The 26,765-nt window shown below is 37.6% G+C and overlaps 1 protein-coding gene across 5 annotated transcripts in view; it reads right to left on the bottom strand.

Annotated features, from left to right (window-relative positions):
- Positions 1–6,169: 6,169 nt before the first annotated feature.
- Positions 6,170–26,765, bottom strand: part of MARK3 (microtubule affinity regulating kinase 3) — a 112,616-nt gene continuing 92,020 nt past the window's right edge. For 2 of the 5 annotated variants that reach the window (XM_077819424.1, XM_077819428.1), the window contains 4 exons: positions 20,891–21,148; positions 16,822–16,848; positions 10,289–10,333; positions 6,170–7,125 (listed from right to left, as the gene is read on the bottom strand). In XM_077819424.1, coding sequence (XP_077675550.1) covers positions 6,780–7,125; positions 10,289–10,333; positions 16,822–16,848; positions 20,891–21,148 — 676 coding nt within the window. In that variant the 3' untranslated portion in view covers positions 6,170–6,779. The remainder of the gene's footprint in view (positions 7,126–10,288; positions 10,334–16,821; positions 16,849–20,890; positions 21,149–26,765) is intronic. The other 3 variants (XM_077819426.1, XM_077819425.1, XM_077819427.1) reach the window with 3 other exon arrangements.

Raw genomic sequence — 26,765 nt, 5'->3', positions numbered from 1 at the left:
GGAGTACAGGAGTCAACAGGAGAGCAATCTGTGGTCAATTTAGCGGGTCTTCACTAGACCCACTAAAGCAACTGCCGATGCATCGATCACTGCGCATTGATCCCCTGGCAAGTGTAGACAAGCCCTTATATTGGGCATCATGATGAATTCATAGGGAAGTGGGAGAAGAAACAGGGTGAGAGGAGTTCAAAGGGTTTCTGCACCTCTGCTGTTTTCCCATGTAAAAAATAAAATCATAATTTACAAAAAAATTAATCCTATGAACGACCCTGAGATGTAATGAAGAGATAAAGATAGCATTATGTAACACCAGGGTATTTGTCAATCAAATATATACAAGTAAATATCTTCCACTAGATTTTTCTAGAATAGATTTGCAATAAGCCAAAGTTAATTATTACAATACTTCTACTGTTCATATGAAAGTTATAACATATGGAGTATTTCCTGGAGTCACTGCTCAACATCATGAGTAATACCAAGCCATGGTGGCTCCTTTTTGTTTCTGAATTCGAGAGACATCCTCTAACCATTGCGATCACTACAACTCCACCTCTGTTTCATGAGAATCTACTGTAAGAAAGTCGTGTTGCTGTAGCTGTGTTAGTCCCAAGATATGAGGCACAAGGTGAGTGAGGTAATAACTTTAATTGGACCAACTTCTGCTGGTGAGAGAAACAAGGTTTTGAGCTACACAGAGCTCCTCCTCAGGTCTTGGAAAACCTTGTATTTAGCATCTCAGCTAAATACAAGATTGAACAGAAAGATACCGTAAGAAAGACCATTCCAGCAAACAGTCCTCATCCTCTGAAGCACAAAATGGAACTGCCGTGCCTTTCATTTACTGTTTTCTCTGTAAGTATCAAGTTGTTATTAATCTTCATTATTGTGCCACAGGAGCAGAGTAATTATATTCAAGGCACTTTCATTCTACATCCCTACCTTCAAGATCTACTACTTTCCAAATGAATTACCTATTTGGCTGGCAGTTTTCATGTTTATTCTCTGCATCACAGGGAAATATTTGTGCAGAGATTAGTTAAATGTCATTTGCCCATTTTGAATCAGAAAAAACCCCAAATCTTGTTACACTTACAAAAAAATTTCAGATTTTTTTGCACTCAATTAAAAAGGATTTTTTTCCAGTGCTCAAGGTAACCAGTTCTTAATGAGAAATGCCTCTAACTTAGAAAAATATTGGTTGAGAAATAGTCGAATGATTGAAAATAACATTTTGTACATACACACAATAGCATTTTCCTTCATGACTATATTCAATTTGCATTGCCACAGATTGAAAAGCACAGGTAAGATTATTTTGATTAGATCATTTAAATCTCTGATTACTTGTGAGAATATCTAATTAAATGCACCTAATGCATTCAGTGTGATTAAGAACTACACTGAAACATGAAATGTATGATTTCAATGTTTATTTTATTAAATTTAATGTGTAAGAAGAAGAGATTGTTGTGATTGAGAACTGAAAAACCCCAAAGCCAGGGAATTCAGTGCTATGGTTTCCCACAGCAACCATAACTCTACCACTTTGTATGCATGTATTATATTTGCATTTTAACAGATTTTGATAGAAACACTCCACAGACGCAGAGCAGCAATTGCTGAAGAAATAACCATCATTTTAAATTTCCATCAGGAATGTTTAACATTTTTTGAATTAAACAACTTACCTGATGAATTGCCACTACTACTATTTGCATTTAACAGTTCTAGATAAGTAAATGTAAACCAGAGGTAGCAGTTGCTGACACTAAGTTGTCTCCACACAGATTGCAATGGGGATTTGTATTAACATCTACAGCTCTTCTGCTCTCAACCATTGCCGGGGCAAAAAGCCTACCATATTCAGCCGAGTTTAAACTTTATTCTTAGCGCTAGGACAAATCTGAAAGTCTGAGAAAGACAATTTAAGAATAATTCAAATTCTGAGCAGCAGTTTTAGTGCCATTGCTTTTCTTAGTGCCTCTGCTGGAAAGGTGTACATCCAGCAAGAACGCATCCAGAGAACACAGTATAGTGTCAATGCCTGGAAAGAAAACACCAACAGGATAAGAACCTTGGAAAGCTGATCAACAAATTGGATGGACTTTATTTCTTCCATTAGTTTCTACTTGAAAATTCACTACATATTGAAGCAAAGTGTTGATCCTAAGAGTTTTCTAATTGGATAAGAATTCAATAATGCGATTATTGAAGTAGGGAGCCTTTCAAGAAACATAATATTGAAACTGTTAAGAGATAACTTACTGCTATTCAAACTGAATGCCAGAACAGTCCCTGACTTACCACAATGTCTGAAATGGTGATGAAATTGGCAGTACTAGTGATTTTTAATAAAATGAAGCCATTCTCCACTGCAAAGCTCCAAGGCTTCTCTAGCAAGAGTGAAGGAAATGAGAACTATACACATAGCCAGGAGAGTAAAATGCAGATCAAAACAGTCACCATCTGCACAAATTTATTTGAAAAATTATACATTAATATAAATTTGAAATGTGCATTCACATTCCTAAAGAGGTTGTTCTTCCAACCAATGTTTAGACCAATGTCCTAACACAGCAATGTCTTACGCCCTTAAAGATATAAATTTGAAACAAAACATTTGGTTAAAGAAACACGCTCTAGTGGAGTACATCACACATCTCCTCCTCCTTCTCCACTATATGGTTCCCAAATATTTCATTGTACACAGACTGCCACCAAAAGGCTCTAGGGCATGGGAAGCACAAAGACCACAATATAAACCATCAGTCTAGAGCCACTGAAATACACAAATGTTGTTACATTGATTCAAAGGGAGTGGCTTTGGCCCTGATCCAGCAAGGTGCTTTAGGATGTGCCTAGCATTCACACTAATGGGACTACTCACATGATTCAAATTAAGCAATGTATTTCTGTACCTTGCTGGATCAGGGCCTTAGACATGGTTTTATGGTTAAGAGACTGGACTAGAACTCAGGTCTGTAGCAGACCTGGGAATTGAACGTAAATTTCCTATGTGACCATGGGCAAGGTACTTAATCTCCGTGCTTCTATTCCCATCTGTAAAATATGGAAAGCAATACCTCTTTTTTCAGACCGTGGCCTATTTTAGATTGTAAGATCTTTGGGACTGCATCTTACTGTTTTTGTTTTCAATAGCACCCAGCATAATAGGACCCATATCTTGGTTATGGCTTTTACCATATTGCAAATGATTAATAAGAGAATTAGTACCCCAGAGTTTGTGCTACTTGTACTAAGGCTGAGGTTCCTTGAACTCACACTGACCAGGCCAATTTCTATAGGGGTCACTTCCTTCAGGGATATCAATGACGAAGGTTTGTGGTAACATACTTGAAAACTAAAGTTTGGAGGAACAGCTAGTACTGCCCTTTACGCTGAATTATATACCATCTCCTTCACAGCAAGGTCCAAGGTCTTAAAACATATCTGGTCAGGCAAATGCAGCTATTTCTCTCAGAGCTATGCCTTTTTGGTTTCTAGATTGCTTCAATGAATTGTAACCTTCGAGAGAAAAGCTTGGTTGAGCTTATTAATTCTCACTTACTCTTGAGTTTCCATGTATGACAAGAAATATTTTGAATTGAATTACTTAAAGAAAGCTTCGCAAAATATAGTAATTAAAATATACCATGAAAAACTCAGAACACTTTTTTACCTGCTAGCCAAGGGAAGAAAAGCTTGATTTCAAAATCAGACCTGGCAGTGACTTGGGTGGGAGAGCGCACAGTGTGTTAGTCAAGAGCCAACAAACATTTTTAGAAAATGAGACTCCGATCTCTAGGGCAGAATTAATGCTGTTACAAAAGCATTTCTCAGCCCTGGATCAACATCTCATAAGGTGCCCAGGACTGCTATTATCACCACAACACACATCTTGGACTCTGATTACAAGGAGGTTTGATATATAAAGTAACTATAGACCCAACCCTGCCAGCTCATACCAGCAGGCAGTCCCCGGAGCTAAAAGATCTCCAGTGACCATGCAGGATTGAGGCCTATATCTTTATATTAAGCATCTTCTTAATAATGCAAAATATAGTTCCTTCAGTGATTGTCCTACCAGTGAACCAGACAAATAATTACAAGCTTCTGCACTTTAGAATGAAGGACATTGTATGTGTTATGATCAAGAACATTTGTAACATTTTTGCAATTGACAGTTTTGTACTATATTTGAGAAGGAAGCTGTTAAGAACCTGTTTCCAGTGATAATAAATACGTCATGTGGTGTATTTTAATATCTTAAATACAGATTATTTCTAAAAGTACCTTTTGAATACATTTTAAGACAAAAATACTTAAGTACAAACTTTTAAAAATATTTTAAACTTATGATACTTACTGTTGCACTTTGCAGAAACAATTATATACTGAACGATAAAAAAACCCAGAGTATTGCAAGAGACATTTAATATGAATTTTTTTTGGAATTTCCACTGAATACAGATTTACAATCAGTAAGTGCTATGATTAATCAGAACATGGAGTTTAAATTATAAGACAACAGGAAGTACACTACTGGATGAAAAGAATACACCTTGAGCAGTGTTTAACGTAGAAAGCTAAAGGCTATGTGAATCCTCACCTGAGAAGTACATCTGTCCTGAAATCTCTTATTGCTATTACAGAACGGAGTTTTCATGGCAAGACCATCCTGAGCAAAGTAAGCAAGAGTACTGACAGCCCATCAAACTCCATCTGCACCAAGAGTTCTAAAGCCAGTTCATGATACAAAATATATATAGATTAAAAAATGTAAATTCAGGAATATTTAATGCATTTAACAACTATAATTATCCTTTAGTTAGCATAATTATCAATGCTTAGGGCAAGGTCACTAGAGACTGAGGAAGAGGTATAAAGGAAGAAATTCTTGTTTTCAGAGCATGGATCACAAAACTTAATGTGCAAAATATTTGGGATTCTGCATTTGCACCTTGGGTCAAACCTAAGTTGTGCACACAATGAAGAACTATATTAGCTCACTGTAATTTTAAAAAGCAAGCTAAGGGTCTGAATTAAAGCACGTTAAGTACATGCCTAACTGCTGCATGGGAACAGGACCATAAGCATTAAATTTATATAAAATAAAGTCAAGTAGATAATACGGGGTATTATCTACACAAATCCTTAGTGAAATAGCAAACTGAATACAGGAAAGGGAAAATTAGTAGGTAGATTGAATGGATTGGGGAATCCAGGTTTCTGATTCAAATCCATCCCGGGTCAGTAGCGACTAAGAGTTGGTACCATTTGATGGCTGCTTGGTGGTCTGTAGGAAATGAGTTGGTCAAGACAGAATTCAGAGAGGGCAGGTTTCCTCTCCACACACTAAAAAAAGCCCACCGCAAGTGACTCCTTAGCAGTCTCAGCAGAGACCAAAAGTTAGAATTGACACGGAGATCGAACTCTCTTTCCACCTATGTAAGTAGTCCCTCACAGAACGGGGCTGAGGGTACTGCAAGGGCGTTAGCAGGGGGTACAGGGAGGGCGGAACCACTGCCACCTGCGCTGTTGTGTTTGTCAAATGATAGGAGCTCAGTCTCTAAGGCGGTCTGTCAATCTGGAATCTTGCATCACTATTAAATTCATTTAAAGTATGAAAAGTGATCAGCAGACATTGACTTTCCACTTCTGGATTTTAACAAAAGGGCACGCTCAGGAGCTCAAGGGGAAGGGATAACGTATGTCCAGCAGTAACGTAGAAAGACAGCATCTCAGGCATGTGGTAATTCTCACCAGAACTTTTCTCATTCACTGAGAGTCCTTTTGTTCTTCTGAAGAAACTGGCCAAGCCTTTACAGTAGGAACTTTGTCTGAAATTGTCACTAAGTCAAGCTCCAGCAAGTCAGATTTTTAAAACACATTTCTACCTCAAGATAAGACACTAAATGTGATGTTCTCATTGAACACTGTTTACATTCTGTAGCAGTAAATGGTAGAGCTTACTGAACGGTAACCCATTCTACTAAGTCATGAAAGACAAAAGAGATAAAAAGGATATATTTTTACACTTGTGTTTAACATGAACAGAGAAATTGAAGCATTTACCCAAATTTTAATGCATAAATCAACTAATTTTTAATCTGATTCAGACTTAAATAATAAATAGTGGGAGAAGTATAATGCAAGACTTACTGAGTAAAAGTGAATGTTTAATTATCTCATGAGATCTACTTAAAAACAGGAGTAATGTTCACAACCATAAATCCAAACCCTTCACACTTTTTTCTTAACACAGCAGTGAACTGTAAAACTGCATTTACTGGGTAACCATTCAATTATTTTAAATATTAACCCAAGTGTTTCCTCCTTGGCCATTTCAATTTTTAGCACCAAAATTAGCTCCAAAAGAGGTACGGGTACAGCTCTGATGTTTTCAATGAATAGTTTACAGATAATACTTAATATATTATACACACATACTGTACATTCTCACATCCACACAAACAGGAGGCATATTTAAATGTATATATTGTGTGTTTCAGTTTGTTGTCAAAGACTTTAGAGCAATGGAAATAAAGCAGAAGGGGTAATATTTTACATAGTAGGCAACTTTAATGCTGTAGTGCACTTATAAAAAAAAGTCCAACTCTCCCTCCCAGCTCAGCAGCTTGTTTCAATTTTTTTTTTTTAATATCATGATTCAAAAGTTGCAGAAATTATTGCCTAAATATTATTCTATACATTTCCATCGGTGTTCTCAAAAACACTTGAAATTGCTACTTAATTTACAACTTAATTACTTTTTCTTACAGCTTTAATTCATTGGCAATTTTGGAAGCAATGTTTTTAAAAGCTATGGATGTTCCCGATATCCGCTTAAAGCGGACTCCATTCAGTGACAGTCTTGGCAGTTTACACACCTCCATCTCCCACTGTACAAGATTTTCCGCATGTCCCTCGCCATGGACACAGAAAAGCAAGAAACGCTCTCTTTGTTCATAGTCACAATTATTGGCATCCAGGACTTTACGAATTTCCCTCATCATATCGTTAGGATCCATGGAACTGGTAGTTTTCATGCTCCAAGTAAACCTCAGTGAGCGGGGCTTGGCTTCCTTGTTTTCATCCTTCTGATCCACAGCTACATTGCGACTGAAAGAAAACATTTTATTATTTAATAGAACAACCAATAGCCTCTTAAATCTTGTGTTGGTGAAGTAACGGCCATGTTCAGTGTGCATTTTTTGTATTACAGAAGTGCCTAGAGGGGCCCCTCACTTGGAACAGGACCCTGTTGTACTAGGCATTGCATATTATATACACACAGTAAGACTGTTCCCACCCCAAAAGCATACAATCTAATTAAGCCAAGACACAACTAGTGTGAACAACAATTGGAACAAATGGGGACATGATGATGAAAAACTTGATTACTACCATGGTGAAGGTAAGTTTTCACTCACCTGTAATTCAATTAAGGTTACAGCCTACATGGACCAATATTCTGGGCCATATAGCACCAGAAAGCTCTAGAAATCTGGAACCCTCATTAAGATAGCAGCTCTAAGTCACAACTTAAAGACTTAGGCCACAGCTGACATATAACTTGCAATGATGAACAGTCTAACTTCTGAAGTTACTGGAGAGCCTTTTTCAGAATAAAATACAGAAAGTTAACATACCAAACTAATGTTAACAAAAATAATCTCCTTGTCACTACAACAGAAGGTACATTGGGAAAATCTGATGACTATCAAATGTAAGAATTAAAGCACATAGTAATAACAACGTTCTTCTCTTGTTTTGGTGGTGGTGGAAACAGATGGATCAGAAGACGAGTTCCAGAAATTTGTAGAATATCAGCTCACTCTTGTATTTCAGCTATGAATTAGTGGTCACATGGCTAAAAAAAGAGCTGAAATCTGTGTACTGAAACCTTCACAGAAAAGTAGTTGGTAACATGCAGATAGGTGCATAAAAGTGTTTTCTGCATCAGAAACCTCTTCAAAGATTATTTTTGCTCTCATGGTATACCATACAGTTTAAAATCAGCTGTATGTTAAGATTCATAATTCAGTTTAGAACATAACAGCCATACTGGGTCAGACCACAGGTCCACCTAGCCTAGTATCCTGTCTTCCAACAGTGGCCAATGCCAGGTGCCCCAGAGGGAATGAACATACCAGGTAATCATCAAGTGATCCATCCCATCACCCATTCCTAGCTTCTGGCAAACAGACTAGGGACACCATCCCTGCCCATCCTGGCTAATAACCATTGATGGACCTATCCTCCATGAATTTATCTAGTTCTTTTTTGAACCCTGTTATAGTCTTGGCCTTCACAACATCCTCCGGCAAAGAATTCCACAGGTTGACTGTGCATTGTGTGAAGAAATAATTCCTTTTGTTTGTTTTAAACCTACTGCCTATTAATTTCATTTGGTGACCCCTAGTTCTTGTGTTATGATAAGGAGTAAATAACACTTCCTTATTTACTTTCTCCACACCAGTCATGATTTTATAGACTTCTATCATATCCCCTCTTATTTGTCTCTTTTCCAAGATGAAAAGTCCCAATCTTATTAATCAACCCTCATATGGAAGCCATTCCATACCCCTAATAATTTTTGTTGCCCTTTTCTCAATTTTATCCAATTCCAAAATATCTTTTTTGCATGCAGATATGGTCATCCCATCTCAAAAAAGATATATTGTAATTGGAAAAGATCTCTTTCCTGAGTGATAACAGCTAATTTAGACCTCATCATTTTATATGTATAGTTGGGATTATGTTTTCCAATGTGCATTACTTTGCATTTATCAACAATGAATTTCACCTGCCATTTTATTGCCCAGTCACCCAGTTTTGTGAGATCCCTTTGTAGCTCTTTGCAGTTTGCCAGGGTCTTAACTATCTTGAGCAGTTTTGTATCAGCTGTTTACCCCTTTTTCCAGATCATTTATGAATAAGTTGAATAGTACTGGTTCCAATACAGACCCCTAAGGGACACCACTATTTACCTCTCTCCATTCTAAAAATTGACCATTTATTCCTATCTTTTCTTATCTTTTGACCAGTTATCGATCCATGAGAGGACCTTCCGTCTTATCCCATGACAGCTTACTTTGCTTAAGAGTCTTTGGTGAGGGACCTTGTGAAAGGCTCTCTGAAAATTTAAGTACTCTATATCCTTTGGATCCCCTTGTCCACATGCTTATGGACTCCCTCAAAGAATTCTAGTAGATTGGTGAGGCATAATTTCCCTTTCCAGAAACCATGTTGAATCTTCCCCCAACAAATTATGTTCATCTATATGTCTGACACTTCTGTTCTTCACTATAGTTTCAGCCAGTTTGCCTGGTACTGAAGTGAGGGCTGTAATTGCTGGGATCACCACTGGAGCCCTTTTTAAAAATTGGTGTCACATTTGCTATCCTCCAATCGTTTGGTACAGAAGTTGATTTAAATGATAGGTTACAAACCACAGTTAGTAGTTCTGCAATTTTCACATTTAAGTTCCTTCGGAACTCTTGGGTGAATATCATCTCGTCCTGGTGACTTATTACTGTTTAATTTATCAATTTGTTCCAAAACCTCCTCTAATGACACCTCATAAGGACAGTTCCTTAGATTGGTCACCTAAAAAGAGTGGCTTAGGTTTGCGAATCTCCCTCACATCCTCCGTTGCAAAGACAAGTATTTTAACAATTACTAAATTAAGTCCCTTTTATGGACATTTTTTGAACAGTTTCTAGTTACATGAAACAGACTTCTGTACCATCGTATTGGCAGAACTTTGTGAAAAAAGTATTGAATAAAATTAAAAACTTGATTAGAAAGTTAAACAAATTCAGCATGAAGATGACCTATTTGATAATTCTGTGAGTTATCATAGCGGAGACTTTCTTTCACAGGAGCAGCCTCAAGCTGATTGGTAGAGTCAGAGATTATGCTCATAACCTTGAAAAGGATAAAAATAAATAAATAAACATCCACACACTTTAGCACCCTCCAATATTGGATTATAGAACCATTCTGCAGTCTCACTGGGGGCTGTCTGTCTGCCTGCCTGCCCAGCTGCTAAAATGCAGAAATACATATAGGGAAAAGGCAACATGAAAGATGGAAGAGTTTAGAACCAAGTCACTCAATGCTTTAATCACTGTTTCGCAGACAGGAGGACTTCTTGGTTTAGTTTTGTGGAGTTAAAGGAAACAAAACCTGCTGCTTAGAACCCCTGAGCCACATAAACAGGGGGAAAAAGGTTCAAGCTTGCCTAAGTAACATTTTAAACAAAAATCATTACCCTCACCTTGAGCCCTCATATCTCCCGTTCCTCTCATATTCAGTCGGGAGCCTCATTGAAAAGAATGCAGAAACAAAAGGAAGTGGGAAAGAGAAGACAAATCTTACACTAGCATACATAATAGCTGAATAGCTGCTAAATGCAATATTTTAATGATACCGTAATTATAATATATTGTGTTATGACACTTTAGGCAACAACGATTCAATGGATTTTCAAGATCACAGCAAACCTAGAATACCACAAATGTCTTGCCCACCAAAACAATATGTATTTATAAGCCTCAGTTTCTAAAAAGTAGATACTTTTAGTATTAATTTTAATACTATATTGACACATGTACACATGAAGTTAAAAGTTAAGATTCCAGTGGGGAAGAATGTTGAATTAGAAATATGTAAAATTTATTAATTCAGCGTAAACAAAGATATACTAATTATTGTTCAAATTAAAGTGCTAAGCTATAAAAGAGAGAACAATGGTATTAAAAACAGCTTTAATATGCACACCCATACCTGTAGATCAAATACAGTGAAACTTGTAGATCAAAATGATCATCTTATTAATTTCTCCCACCCTCCCTTAAACCAGGATATAAATTGAAGTTAGCATAAGAAAAATTTCAAGGTAAATTCAAGATTTCTCAATATGTAAAATTCCTCTGAATATGAATTCTTCTGAATTCCTGTACCACGGACTCATCTTCCAGAAGACATATGCAGAAGAGAAAGAAATTAAGCAATATAAAGATTACAGGCAGAAAAGTTACTTAACACTGTTATATATTAATGTTACATTTAAGCAACCCTCAAGGCAAAACAGAATCAAGGTGGAAAAATCTCCCCCAAGCACCTGGCTACTTTCTCCCATGCCTCTCTCACCCCAGGCGTATACACAACATTAACACACCAAACTAATCATAGTAGATTAGGGCAGCTTGGTAAATGGTGTGAGGATGAGAAGGGAGAGTTAAAACTGTCGTGCATCATCTGTGGTGTATGGTAGCTGTGGTGATGAAGTGTATGCCGGTTTGGGAACATAGGTACTGTCATGTAGCTTTTAGTTTCTTTGCTTTTGTGGGTTCAAGTCACGTATGTTGTATACCAATCCTAACTATTTCACAGTGACGTTTAATCTATTAACATAGGTTTATAAATTATGTGGCAGGAATTCTATATTTACGTGTACATCCCTGTCAAAATGGATACGGTGCGCCTATGCTATTCTGCAGGGAATGGTATAAGAACCTGAATAGAACAGGGACTGTGAACAAGGACAAGGGTCCTTAGGTGCTACTGTAATACTCTGAAACCAGCAAGAAAGCAGTGAGACAGGTTTAAGGAACATAAAAGTTAAAGTGAAGATAAGGAATTACAGGTAAACCAGTATTCTATATTGCCACAGTGCCCAAAAGCCCCAATCAGAAGCCTACTGTGCTTCCAGGCACTGTACGACATAAATATATGGTCCCTGCCCTGAAGAGTTTACCATCTGATTAAAGACAGGATGTAACAAACAATAGTAGGAAGGGGGTAGGGAACATGATTAAAAGAAGAAGATCCTTAAACTAGAAGGAGAGTTTCAAGGTGTGTTTTACGTATTTTTTCTTCTTTATAGCAAGATTTTACATAAAACAAGTACACACAAGTATATAGAAGAGAATCCAAAGAAACAATAAAGCAAACTTTTTCCTAACTAATACAAACAAAATGCTGTTGCAGGCATACAGGAACACTGCTCTCGGCTACTTTTTTGGGGTCCGAATCACATTTCAAAGTGTCTCAACACTGCAGTCTTATTTTAAAATCTTGAAGGGAAAAAATCTGGGCTAAATGAAGCTCACACTGAAGCAAGAGTCCTGTTCAGATTATTGCCAGAATACTATGTCAACACAGAGTGTATAGTACCACAACGGCCGTCCGGAGTAGGCCTCTCTCAACGACTATTCTAAGGGGTTTCTTAACTAAGGGCCTGATGCTTCTTCTATTAAAAACAATGTGTATTTCTTCATTGTATCAGTGGAAGCAGGTTCAGGCCCTATAAGAAGAGATGGTTCTATCATCACCTCTAGCAATATGGGATGGAGACAATCATTTTAAGCTATGCAACATATTTGTCCATATTGGTCAGTAAAATAATTTAGTTCTCTTAGTTACTGAATTGTGAAGCCTGTCAAAGACAGATTAAAATGCCAATAATATTTATAATCACTTTAGTAGATATGTCAAGCTGATGTGCTTCTCTAGAATGAATGGATATTAGAGAACTCAGAAATGGAAAAAGCCTACTAGGTCTGTAGTGTACAAGTCAAGACCTCTGGGCTGCTCTTTACATCACTTTCTCCGGGGGATGGAACACTAGTGAAAGCATGGAGAATTATGGGAAGGGAGAAAGCTATAAAAGTTGAACAGATCCAGAGGTTTCAACAGTAGACCTGCAAAGGATCTTGTGGAAGGCTCATTCTGGAAGGCACAGCAAACTCCTCTCTCTGTAAGTCTGAAGTCACTTCCTGACTCAGATGACAAAATGTCAAGTGCTGTACTCAAAAATACTCTCTGAAGGGCACTAGAGGCATCTGTTCCTCGGAAGTAGGGGAGAACATTTTTGCTTATAGTTGCAAGCATTTATAGATCACATCAGACTTGCTTTCTCAGTTGACAACAAAGGCTCAAGAAATACGAGTATGACCTGTCATCCCTGTAGTGAATGATACAAGAAATCTCAACATTAGCTTACTCAAAAGTTCAGACTTTCAAAGGGACAAAAATAGTTTGTTCTGGTTTCAGACCTATTTTCAGCTGATCCGAGCAGATGAGGCTGAAGTTCAGTTAAAATTGACCAACTTCTAAATACTCAATCTACATTTAGAGAAATCAAAGGTATTCACTAAACACCTGCACCAAGATACAACTTGAGTTAAGTACTCTTATTTGTAAGCCTCTTTTGGAAGTACTTATAATTGTGAATGGGCTTAAAAATTAAAATCTGAACCAATAAATATACCAGGTCATTTAACACTCAAAACTACATTCCATGATGTGTGACCTCCAACATAAAAACTGGCATGAAGTTTCAGAGAAGCAGTGTCAGTCTTCCCATTCATATTCCTTCCCCCTTGGACCTCGAAGCATGGTTATGCTCTATAAAGCACCATGCAAACTTACAGAATTCTGTAAGTAAAACACACACCAGTGCACTTCTGATTAAAATCATACTGTATATGCCATTTATAATACTGTATATGCTTCCAAGTCAGATACAGTTTTTAGGCTTCCAAGTTGCCAATGTGGTCTGCAGTACTGAAAGGAACACAAACGCCTGGTTTATAACCGAAGACTATTGAGCAGATAACGTGTTAAAGAAAGGAGCTGACTAATAAGCTAATTAGTTTTGTGATAGAGTAATTTTATATTTTATTTTTCTGTTTTAAGCCCACAGCTGTATTACAATGCCTACAGCACTTCATTTACTTTTGTTAAATGGTATGTGAAAAGTAGTCAATAGCATAAGTGATATGTTGACGTAGTACTGTTCTTCTGGTATATCTATCATAAATTATGTTTTGTGCATTGCAAGTGTTCTCTATGTATATATGTATAGTTAAAAACCCAGTGAAACATTAAAAAATAAAAACTGTCTAAAGAATATTTCACAGCTTGATTAAAAGCCATAAATGATTATAGGGGAGTGGAAATGGAAGGAGTCTACTAAAATAAGATTTAATTAATTTATACATAAAAGAAAACAACCTGGTTTTTCAAGGAAAATTACCTTTATTTAAAGAAAAGATTCTATAACAAAAAAGCTATCAAAATATCAACACACCTTTGCTATCCAAGTATCAAATTAGCCTTCCACAACATACAGGCATCCCTACAGATATGCAAGGACACTGTATAGTATCTTGTTAATGTTACATGAGATATGAGAGATATAAAACCTATCAGAATGCAGTGCACTACTATTAACATTTAATTTTTAAAAAACAAATGAAATGTGTAGCACTCAGAATTTGCCGAGCTCTCTGAAGTGAAGTTGTAATATTGTCCTTGTGGCAACTATAATAAATTCCAATGTTAAAATAAAATGAATTTCAGTAGACTAGATTCACAGCAGGTAAAGAATTTGGCAAAATAAATAAATAAATAAAAATCAGTAGCATTGCTATAGGCAACAATGTATTTCACTTCACTCACTGCCTGCTTACAAGAAGGAGAGAGATAGGCACACTGGTGGAAGTCACATGCACATACACATCTACTAATAGAAAGAAAAATTCAGAGGTGCATTGTTGCGCAAGTCTCTTTTTAAACAAGAATACCCTGAAAAAGTTACTATCAGAACATGAACCACTGCTGCAATTTATATTACAGTACCATATTTCTATTCAAAGGTAACTCACTAGAACGCGAGTTATAAAATGTAATTGAACTTCCCGACTAACAGATGCATCTCACTTTTTGCCTCAAAATGCAGTAAAGGCTTACAATTATAATGAGAGTCCAGTTGTGGAAATAGCAGCTTATTTATCAACTAACATTCTAATGTTTTACAGTAGCCATAGCCGTAGCTTTGGAAGAGGCAAAGCCTCTCTTTCAATCTCAGATCCCTGTGCAATTCACAGAACTCACACTGACCTCTGCAACTGTTCAGAATTCGGTGGCTCAGGCTACACGCTGAGTTAAGAAACTTGCCTTTATTTATTGTCAAATGTACAAGATTGCTGGCACTCAATTTCTTCTTTGATCTACCCGATCAACAAATAAAACTACAAGAGTCCATGTATATTCCTCCTTCCAATTTACACTCCTGTAAACCGACAATTAATGCCGATGGCAACTAATCCAATAAAAGAATTCTAAAATATGTTCACATTTGGGAATGCCCCAGACATAGCACTAAGAGGGCGTGTAATGTAATACTAGGATTTGTTTTGAAACAAAGAAACCATTCCAAGTCTAGTATGCAGGGTATTTTTCACAGCCTGACTTTCTTGAATGAATGTGAACTTCCGCAGCTAGTTTGGAGTTGAATTACATACAGTTCCTAATGGAATTAACTAAATTTATATCCTAACAATATCACAGCTTGCCTAAAGAAAGTACGACAAACTTCAAATTACAAATATCAGTGATGATTTTACCTTTAGAATGAAAGTACAAATTGATGCCCATTTTTAAAGTAAAGTATGTTGGGCTGAAATGAATTTTGGGGGGGGGGGGGGGGGGCGGGCACTTCTGAATCAAAACTTCTTCTCTCAACAGTTGAGCATGGTATCGTTCCAGAGAAGCTCTGCAACACTTAAAAGGCTACTGTAGGATATTACTAGAAAATTTAGCTAAATCAAAAAGCTGTTTCAAAGTTTTAGAAGTCTTCACTGACCAAAGAGTTGCGAGTAGCTCTAGCAATATATCTTTCAGAGGGACTTCCTACAACTTTTAGTTTCTCATTGTGAAATTGAATTTAGAGTTTTATACTGAAAGAAATGAAGTTATTGGAACACAGTCTTTTTCAAGCTTCCTTATTTTTTATTCTATTCTCTGAAGAAAATACGGATGTAAGCAGTTTTTAAGTCAAAATTTTTATTTCCATCATGCTTCATTTTTAGAATATTTTGGTAGCTTTTTTCCTGTTGGTCTTTTTTTCCCATGTTTTAGCTTATGGATGGTTGGGCTTTCCAAAGAACTAGGAGAAGAGTGCTGAAGCAATACAGCTTTGAGAATAGGGTGCCTGGCTCTTTTTTCACCTACTTCAACAGAATTACTTGTAATTTATGCCAGTATTAAAGCAAGAAGAATCAGTTCTGCCTGTTTTCTTAAAACCTTTCTATGTAGGATAGTTTTTCCAAGATTGGTTCCTTTTGTCAATGCACTTGCATAACTTTTGTGCTTTTGTTTATCTATAAATTGTAATTAAGTGCTTCAATTTATGTCATTGCTGGACAGTATAAGAGGAAGTAATTTGGCTTTGGGTACTCTACAAAATGCTTCTTATTTGAAGATTTTCAATGTACATCCTTCATCCCTCATGCAAACTTCCAATCTCTCAAGTGATTTGTAATTTTAAGTCAAATTTGGTGAATGTCTAAATTTGTTATGACCAGAAGCAAATTACTAATACACTATTTTGATAAGAATTTTCCTAATAAAGAAAATTAGAGGATAAAGTATGTAGAGCATCACTTACCTTTACACATTTGTGCCCTTATGTTTTGTCTACATTTTTCAGTGTTATCAAACACGTCATTCTTCAAACATAAGCATGCTAAGTGTATTAGTACAAAGAACAGAATTATTTTTGGTACTATCAACTCTATCAAAGAAAGAAGAGTGCACAAGGCATGCTTTGCATCTTGTTATACAGGTGCCACAGATGCTTAAGTATCATCATTAGTCAATGGATTTCCTTCTATATTTTCCTTTCAAGGAAGAAAGTATTTAGTTCTCAGCAGAAAGTTTAGTTTTTAGAAAACCAAGGCTAGAAAGCCAAATTTTATGTTAATTGCAGGAGCCACTTCTTTAAATATAAATAAATCCTACCTTTTGATAAACCTGAATGACATGTTTCTAAAAGAAATTAAGCCAAAACAATAATTAACAAAAAAAGTTTGTACCAATTAAATTGAAAATTCATTCAAAAAGTGAAACATGCAATAACAATGAGATTTCATATTTAAATGCACCTGGAAATAAAAAGTTTCAAATTTATTCTGAGATTAGAAGAATGATTTCAGGGCTGAGGAAACTTCCTCTTAATTTTATTGTTTTCAACTTTGTTTTCCTTCTGAGAGCATTCCAACATTTCTTCTGAAGAGAGTCATCACTAAATATTATGAATTCAAATGTATACCAGTTTAAAAATATTCGTAAACTGTAGCACTGTATGCACTTACAAAGGGATTGATTTTTTGTCTATTGCCCTATGTATTTCAGACAGGAAAAAAAAATCTCAACTTTTGTAGTTGAATAGCTCCAAAATTAACTCATTTCTCATTAACTCAAAGCGTATACAGGGTAAACTCATAAATTGTCTTCCCTCTAGAACACTGACAGAGAGATATGCACAGCTGTTTGCTCCTCCAAGAATTACTTACTTACTCAGAGTCAATTAATAAGCAAAAAGCGATTTTATTAAGTATAAAAAGTAGGATTTAAGTGGTTCCAAGTAATGACAGACAGAACAAAATAAATTACCAAGCAAAATAAAACAAAAACATGCAAGTCTAAGCCTAATGCAGTAGGAAACTAAATGCAGGTAAGTCTCACCCTCAGAGATGTTCCAATAAGCTTCTTTCACAGAGCAGACTGTATTTCACTGTATTAGGCTGAAACTTGCGTGTTTTTTTTTTATTTTGCTTGGTAATTTATTTTGTTTGGTCTGTCATTACTTGGAACCACTTCTAGAGGGAAGACAATTTATGAGTTTACCCTGTATACGCTTTATACAGAGTAAAACGGATTTATTTGGGGTTTGGATCCCATTGGGAACTGGGTATCTGGGTGCTAGAGACAGGAGCACTTTCTAAGCAGTCTTCAGTTAAGTCTGCAGCTTTTGGGGGACGTAGTTCAGACCCTGGGTCTGTGTTGGAGCAAACTAGCATGTCTGGCTCAACAAGGCAGGGTTCTGAAGTCCCAAGCTGCCAGGGAAAATGGGCTCAGAGGTAGTGTCAGCACATCAGGTGGCAGTCCCAAGGGGGTCTCTTTGACCCAACCTGTCACAAACTGCCTCAACGATGCATTTATATTTAGCGGCAAAAGTGTGAAATTGCCCACTCCTTAATATAAGTAATTTATTGTCACAAGAGTTTACCCATAGGAAAAATGAAGCAGGATATGAAAAGATTAAGATTAAAAGGATGTTTTTCTGCAAAGGTGAAAAAGAAGAAACGAAGTGCTGAGTCCTTAGGGATGGGGTGCCTTCCTATGAGTTTGTACAGCACCAAGCAAGATGGGGGCCTGATTCTGAACAGGGCTTCTGAATGCATACTTAATACATAGTATGTAACAAGAAATTGACATTTTGTATTTCATTTGTGCAGTTTATTAAATAATCCCCAGATAGTGGAATTATTTACTGTCAAAAGGGGTCTGGCCAAAAGCTATTTTGCTGTGAATTAAAAACCAGAGTTCAAGCTTTTACAAGCTTAATTATATTCTAAATAATTGACAATGCTCGCTAATAGGTTCCAGGAGCAGGGCTCAAAGCTTACAAATTCATAGTACATGAATACATCCACATTTTTAATGGTAGATGGAAACATTAAGAAAGGGCATTATAAAACTAGCAATAGTACAGACAGAAGAAGATGCTCCAAAAGGATCTAATGTTTGAATAAGTAAAGCTTTTTTCTAAGCCAACATTTATAGGTAAAAGTTACTGAGATAAAAATAGACATCTTAATGATAAAAAAAATCTCCACACATCTCCCCTCTTTAACCTGGTAATTTTTCAAAATAATGTACAGCAGAGAGGGGAGAACTTGGAGCAGGGCAAAAGCTTACCAAATACAAGACTGAGGCGCCTTGGATTTGCCAAAGAAAACTTCTACATTTTAAAGCAAAAATTCCCCATACTGGAATCGCTAGTTAGATATAAGGAAACATTAGGTTGACTTAGCCCACATAGTTCTGAAGAAAGGATAGAAGACTGAGAAATAGTGTATACAAGGTTATAAAAAGGAAAGTAAGTGAATGGGTCAATGTTTGTGGGGTATACGCCTAGTACAAAACAAGTAGTCAAAGATTCAAGTGGAATAGTCTATAAATCATTTAGCAAGATTAGGCTACTAAAGGCACAACAGAGGTAGGAGAGAATCAGAAGGTGTGTGTATAGGACCCAAAGCCTCACTCCTGCAAAAAAAGTACACATAAGCTCGAAGATGAACACACAAATGTCATGCAGTGCTCTAACATGCATGAACTATAGGTCTTCAGCTCAGATACCAAAAAGAGGAAAATAAAGAATTCTGGAATGTTTAAGATGTATATGAAAGATATGATTTTTAAATTTTAGTTCCTGTGAGAGCAGAAGAAACTTAAGTTACCAATGGCAAATTCAGAACGTTGTAACTTCCTGCTGAAGTAAAAACCCTCAAAACAGGAGCAAGCCTCTGCTTAGGCTAAGCTCCTTGGGTAGGCTATAAAGTTTAAGACTAAGTCAGGTCTATGCCTAAACTAAGCGCCACACAAATAAATCTTTCAAGAGTTGAGCCGGCTTCTGTTTAAACTGAGCTTTTAGGCGAGGCTGACTCTTTCAAAAATTAGGGCAGCTTTTTATAGAGTGACCAGGTTTCCGGTTTTCGACTGGCACACCCGGTCAAAAAGGGACCCTGATGACTTTGGTCAGCCCCACCGACCGGGCCGTTAAAAGTCCGGTCGATGGTGCTGCGGTGCTAAGACAGGCTAGTTCCTACCTGTCCTGCCTGGCACTGTGCTGCGCCCCGGAAGCAGCCAGCAGGTCCAGCTCCTAGGGGAGGGAGCCACGGGACTCCGTGTGCTGCCCGCGCCCTGAGCACCGGCTATGCAGTCCCATTGGCTAGCAACTAGCCAATGGGAGCTTGGGGAGAGGGCGGGACAGTGCCTGCAGGTGAGACTGGCGCATGGAGCCTCCTAGCGCCCTGCCTAGGAGCCAGGCCTGCTGGCTGCTTCTGGAGCCTGCCTTAGCCCCCTCGCTGCACCACTGACCGGGAGCTGCTCGAGGTAAAGCCACGCCCCACCCCGAGCCCCAAACTACTCATTCCCGGCCCCACCCCAGAGCTTGCACCCCCAGCCTAGAACCCTCACCCCACTGCACTCCAACCCCCTGCTCCAACCCAGAGCCCCCTCCCCCACCTTGAGCCCCTCATTCCAGGCCCGACCCCAGAGCCCACACCCCCAGCCGGAGCCCTCACCCCCTTCCACACCCCAACTCCCTGCCAAGCCTGAAGCCCCCTCCTACACCCTGAACCTCTCATTTCTGTCCCCTTCCCAGAGTCCTCCAGCCCTCCCGCACCCCAACCCCCTGCCCCATCCCAGTAAAAGTGAGTGAGGTGGGGGAGAGCAAGCCACTGAGGGAGGGGGAATGTAGTGGCCAGGGCCAGGACCTCGGAGAAGGTGCAGGTCTAGGGTGTTTGGTTTTGTGTGACTAGAAAGTTGACAAGTCTAGCTTTATAGCTCCTTAGCCCCATCTGTCATTAAACTCCAGACAGAAATCAGTCCTAGTGACAGACCACACCATTGCAATGAACAGTCAAGTTAACCCATGTGAGTAAATCTCTGCAGGATAAAAGCCCAAGTATGTTACAGATCAAGGTGAGACATGTTGATTATGTTTCCTAGCAGGAAGTATGATAGGCCAAATTCTGCCAACTTATAACCCATGTAACCCTATAGAAATTAATTTGACTATAATTATAAACTATAAGAACAATGGCTTTCAAAGATCTAAAGAACTCAAAAAAATTCAAAAACTAATACATCTAGCATTTCAAATTCCAGAAATAGCTCAAACACGTTGTTCAATGAATATGAATAGAACTGAACTGCAGCAAAAAAGTATTTGGAGAATGGGAAGTACTTAAGCGAAGAAAAATTCTCACTATTACAGCTGTTATTTTAAAACAAGCCTTACCTTCTTGTTAGTTTTGAAGTTAATTTACTAAAAAGATTAGTGGAGCCCCTGCTCCGAGTCTGTGAAAGGGGTGTTGCTTCATGGGATAGACTGGGTGAGGCAGGTGGTCCATTGTATGTAGCAGTACGTCGCTCTCGGAGTTGACCATGGAAAGTGCTGCGACTGGCAGTTCCTCTTGGGAAACGAATGCGATCAGGTGTAGTTGCACTGCTAATGCTATGAGTTGAAGCAACAGGAGTTCTTTGATCAGAAACAGTGCTACAGAAGGAAACAAAAACATATTATACAGTTTCATATTATCTTTTACAGAAACACCAAAGTTTTGCAGGAACAAATGCATACCTACAAATGTGCAACCGTAAATTCTACAATACAGTACGCTTAAAGACATCCTTATATAGGCCATGGCAGAAAAACCAAAAAGTTACTACATCACATTACAGAATCAAGTAATATTTTACAAAAAGTTAGGAATAAAGAAAGTCTAAACACAAATCTGTGCATTTAGAAAAATGTAATATTGAGCAAGCCAGTTGGGAATTAGAGGAAACTGTGCATACAGATTTTCACTGACAAGACTGATGAAAGAAGGAAGGACGATCTTCCTTCCAGGTGTGTGTGAGGGAAATGGATAATGTATAACCTTGCTTTCTCCTTTCTATGCCTGTGGAGAACTTTGCTAATTTGTGAACATCTTGTAACAGAACTCTATATACCAGCAATCTACTTGAAAATATTAAAATTCCTAACAGTACAAAAAGATTAGAATATAATCCCCCCACAAAGTGTTCAAGAACAGGGGGATTTTTTATCATTTTAGTAGTAAGAAAAAAGTATTAAATGTTCACTATGGTAGGATATCACAAACACCACAAAACAATAAATGTAAACAAAACTAAAAATTTGGAAACATCTTGCAGAAAATACAGTCTAGAACAAATCTAAGACTAAAATTCCACAGCACAAAGTTAAAAAGCAGGTAAAACTTAGTTTCACAATTATTTCAGTTTTTCTTACATAAGCTTGAAGTTATCTGCGTCATTGTTTATTGGAGGTAACATCATCTTCGTGTGCACAGAGGCTGACACGGACATTGACTTCTGATGTCGCAGCCGAATGCTGGAGGAGGAGGTGGTACAAACTGAAGCAGGGCTAGCTGCATAAGCGAACATTTCTGTCAGGCTGCGAGGGGGTTTGGGTTCAGGCAGAGGCAGAAAGAACAGCATGATGGACCAATGACAAAGTGCAAACTACTGTGTATAGTGAAAAGAAAACACTTCTTCTCACAAACATCTGTCTTGTGTCAAAGAGAATATAAGCATTACCATCACTTGCATAGGAGCTAGAGCAATTAACTATTCTACACTGACTAAAACTTATTTGTTTTTTTAAACTGTTCTTTTCTGCAATGTGACAATTGCTAATGCTGTCAATGCATTTGTTGTGGACACCTGTCTTGACTAGTTAGATGTATAGAAGCTTGGGCCTTGAAATTCTTAGTGATCTGCACCAAAGTATTATTTGAAATAAAGGTGCAGGTTGTATCAGTTATTTTTCCTATGAAAAATGCTTTTTTTAAAAACATTCTTAACACCCCAGGTCTAATGATTGGGAATGATCTCCTGGGTGAACAGTAATTACAGTCAAGTACTCTGCTGCTGCTTGAAAGTGTCCAGGTTTTTTTAAAATTTGCTCTTCCAGTGGGACACTCATTTTAATAAACCTCAACCACTGTAATGGTTTGAGGACTTAATGGACATAACCCAGACTTGAAGGCTTAGGATATCTATGCTGAATAGCAAAAAAATAAAAAATTAATTAATTAAAATTAAAAATGAGTTTATCCTACTCATGAGTCTACTCTGCTACAAGGACTGGGGTGTTGGAGTGCTGGAATGGCAGTTCAATATCTCTGTGAAGAGCAAGGGACAAGATTGTTCGAGAGTACTTTGTACTTGGGGATTATTAAGCAGTACATTGATTAACATTCATGCTTTGAAGGAAGGTCTATTGAATCTTCTTCAGCAAAAAGGATGGATGGCTGTCATGTGGTGCCTCATAGTTTAAACTAGGTGGTAAAATATAAGCATTGTTCAGGCTCAGGGAAGAAACTCAGTATCTGGCAACAGGAGTTCCAAACCTGCTGTTCCATGTGATCAAAAGAAAAAGTTACATACGTTTACATTTAAGAAACGCCCTTGTGGCTACAGATATTGGGGGCACAAGCTCTGGAGTCTGTGTCATTCAGTTAAGTCAGAACTCCAGAAGATCTGTAAGGATGCTGGTTCAGTTACATCAGTGGTTCTCAAACTTTTGTACTGGTGATCCCTTTCACATAGAAAGCCTCTGAGTGCAACCTCCCTTAAAAATTAAAAACACTTTTTAAAATATTTAACACCATTTTAAATGCTGGGGGCAAAGCGGGGTTTAGGGTGGAAGATGACAGCTTGTGACCCCCCCATGCAATAACCTCGCATCCCCCTGAGGGGTCCTGACCCCCCAGTTTGAGAACTCCTGAGTTAGACTATCAGCTGCCTACTATAGATTTAGAGATTATTTAGCATGCTTTGAAAAAAGTTTCAGAGTCAACATGCCAGTCATTTTTAATAGAGCTTTTTCTTACGTAAATTGGGTAATTTTTTTTAAAAAGCCTTTCACTGAATGGATCTGATATGTTATTTTATCATTCCTGTTTTTTCCCAGATGAATACATCAGCATACCTGTCTATAATCACTTCTTTTTTATTAATGGTTTTATTTTAATAAGAAGCCCAACCCATTTTGCCTTTCATTAAAATTTTCAACACCAGGGAGTTAGGAAATTGTGGGAGGATGAACACAGAGCTGCATGAGAGGTCTTAATCTCAATAGCAAGCATCTCAAGTAGATAAACACTTTTTAACGGATAAATAATCCTGAAACACCTGATCACTGGAGGTTCAAAACTTAATTTGTATAATTTATTATAAAGATACACTGACTGTTTCCCCTTTTGGGGATTATTTGTTCTAAATTTTATTTATCTTTAAGGGCATTATTAGATTTATAGAAACTGGGTCCCCTACCTCCAAACAGATGCTTAACATTTGAGCTTTCTCCCTCAGAATCTTCTGTATCCCACCTTTGCCAGAAGTCATTTTCCTGGTGCTGTCATATCTTGCTGCTAGGACTGCTTTTTTGGTTTGTAAGCTTGCTGCACACCGGTGATGGCAACGATTAAGTACTTTGCGCCTAACATGGTTTTGCAACTGTTTCTTTTGTGATATACTACTACTTTGTTACAATAAAAATCTTTATAAAAAAAGGCGAGGTGTTGCAAACAATGTACTCACACGAACCCCATAAGCCACCTCCAACAGTTTTCCACAGTTGTGACAAACTGTGGTGCAAGCTGGGATGTTTTGAGTGGGAAAAAGAGTAGCTCTTTGGAAGGCATTATATTTGGTCCCTACACTAATTGATTATTTTTTCTTAAAATATGCTGCCTGTGTCAAAACTCAATGTGTAAAAAAACACGAGTATGCAGCATATGGTGGGATAACATGTTTTGTAAAGAAAGGCATGAAACACATTTAAGCTTTTATATATACACACGTTCTCTCCTGACATTAGAAGAGCTCGTCAGGTCTTCAGCGGGTCACTATTCTCAATATCCTCAATTATAGTAAACCTAAAATCTTAGCTGAAATGTTCTTTAAAGCCGTTCTCCCTTACAATAATTCCTATCACAGAGAAGTGCAATTTGAAAGCCACAAAACCCATTTCTAAAGAAACCCTGAATTCAAATAAAGTTTCTACTTCAGAATCCCATCTAAGAAAAACATCACAGATCTTTCTAGAGTTTTATCTTTCACAGAGTTCAGAGATAAGAGTATTGGAGAGATTAAAAGAACTGAAAAAGCAGCATTTATTCTAGATCCAATCAATACTGCATTTACGGCAATCTGTGTTAAAAGATGCTAAATCAGTCAAGCTTATGTCCAACAACAGCTACCACGTATATTGAGATTTGATTCTATTACCCTCTACAGCAATTCTCAGACTGTGCCAATCTAAGATGTACTATTACATGCACAAATAGTGAAATCCACTGAATCACAACCAGGAATTTCCAGTTATAAAGACAAACTTAACAATGTTGTGTTTTATTCTGTCAAACTTTAGTATTTTTAATGAACACTTATTGATCTTGCTAGTTACCGTGGTACCTCTATTTATGGAACCCAATAAAGAAGTTGTTATATCAAAGGATAGACTCCATAACAGCAAGTCCAACATGTTTTAACCAAAAGTAAAAAGTGGTAAAAGCTAATGTGAAATTTCTGACATCAACAGTATAAATGCCTTAATGAGGACACAAAGTATGTCCTAACAAATTTGAAGTTTGGAATAGTTTTTCTACTTGCATTACACTCTGATCAAGAATAGAAACTTCCCTCCCTAATGACAGCTGCAGAAGGCAGGACTGTTTAGCATTTTTGAAAGTGAAGATAAGTTACAGAATATAAAGTATGTGTCTATGAAGGTCCGTGGGGCCAACACACAGGTTTATTTATTGCTATGTAGCACATAGCACTGACTTTGGACAAAATGAAGTCTACTGAAGCATGGTTTTAATACTGAGAAAGTCAAAGCCAGAAAAGACAAAGGAGCAATTTCTCAGCAATACAGAATGAAGCTGCTTCTAGCAGAAGACCAAGAGGATAACACTGGAATCTCTTAAACCTGAAAGTTTATTTCAAGTTAAGACCTCATAGACCAGAAGATGCTGCAAAACAGAGTGCTAATTTAAAGATGGATTATAAAAGAAACTGAGCAGACTACCTAACTAAGCAAGTAATGAGCTCTAACAAACAATGGTATGAAGGGACACATTTTCACATGCATTGTATGAATATTTCTAATGACTATTGTTTACCTCAGAGCTATTAAAATGCTGAAGCTACTGAAATATCAGGAAAGCAGTTTTAAGATCAAGATTAATAAATGCAGAATATAATCAAGCAGTTTGCGTGCAAGGTGAGTGAAAAGATGTGTTTGGATTGATACCTGGTGGCGTATCTCTAAAGTGGTACAGCAACTATTCAGAACTGTACATTTTGGACATCGTTTTGGTTGCATGCAGCATCATGTTTAAAAAGAACTTGTCCAGAAAAACACATTAACATATCTTAAATTAAAAAGGTTTTCCATCCCTTTCCTTAACTCAAGCAAAGACTTAGTAATATTAACAAGGACTAGTCAATGGAGGAAGAGATAGCCAGACACCACTATTTAATAGGGCTGTAATTTGCATACTAGTCAATTACAGGCCCAGTTGGCCAGGTTGGCAGGGGGAAAAGAGAGGTGTGCAGAGTCAAATTAGACTTAGGTTTTAACTCTCCCTAATTCCTGCCAGGCTTGCTGAAGGCCAGTGGGAGGAGACAAAAGGTCAGAGTCATGTCCCTTATCCCAGACACCAGTGGAGATGATGCCGAACCTTCATTCAGCACGTCCAACTCAGTCCCTCTTCTTTTACATGCTGCTGGAGAAGAAAGCAGGAGGCAAAGCCATACCCTTTGTGAAATGACGGCAACGCCACACAGTGACTGCAGTAAGTGCCTGTTCCCTTCCTCTACCAGAAAGATCCCAAAATAGGGATCAATGGAAAGAAACTGATGAGAAGGGAGCTATTTGTTTTTTTCCCAGATATCCAGCAAAAAAATTACCACCATTGATTTGACTGGCAACCTCAAATCTCCTGCATAATGTAACTCCCCTCAAACTTAACAGTCACCTAGTTTAGGGAAAGGAGTACTTGTGGCACCTTAGAGACTAACAAATTTCCACAAGTACTCCTTTCCTTTTTACGGATACAGACTAACAGAGATGCTAC

Source organism: Eretmochelys imbricata, chromosome 6 (genome assembly GCF_965152235.1).
Source record: "Eretmochelys imbricata isolate rEreImb1 chromosome 6, rEreImb1.hap1, whole genome shotgun sequence".
Taxonomy (NCBI): Eukaryota; Metazoa; Chordata; order Testudines; family Cheloniidae; genus Eretmochelys; species Eretmochelys imbricata.
The sequence above is the reverse complement of the archived record's forward strand: the minus strand, read 5'-3'. Positions and strand labels throughout refer to the sequence as shown.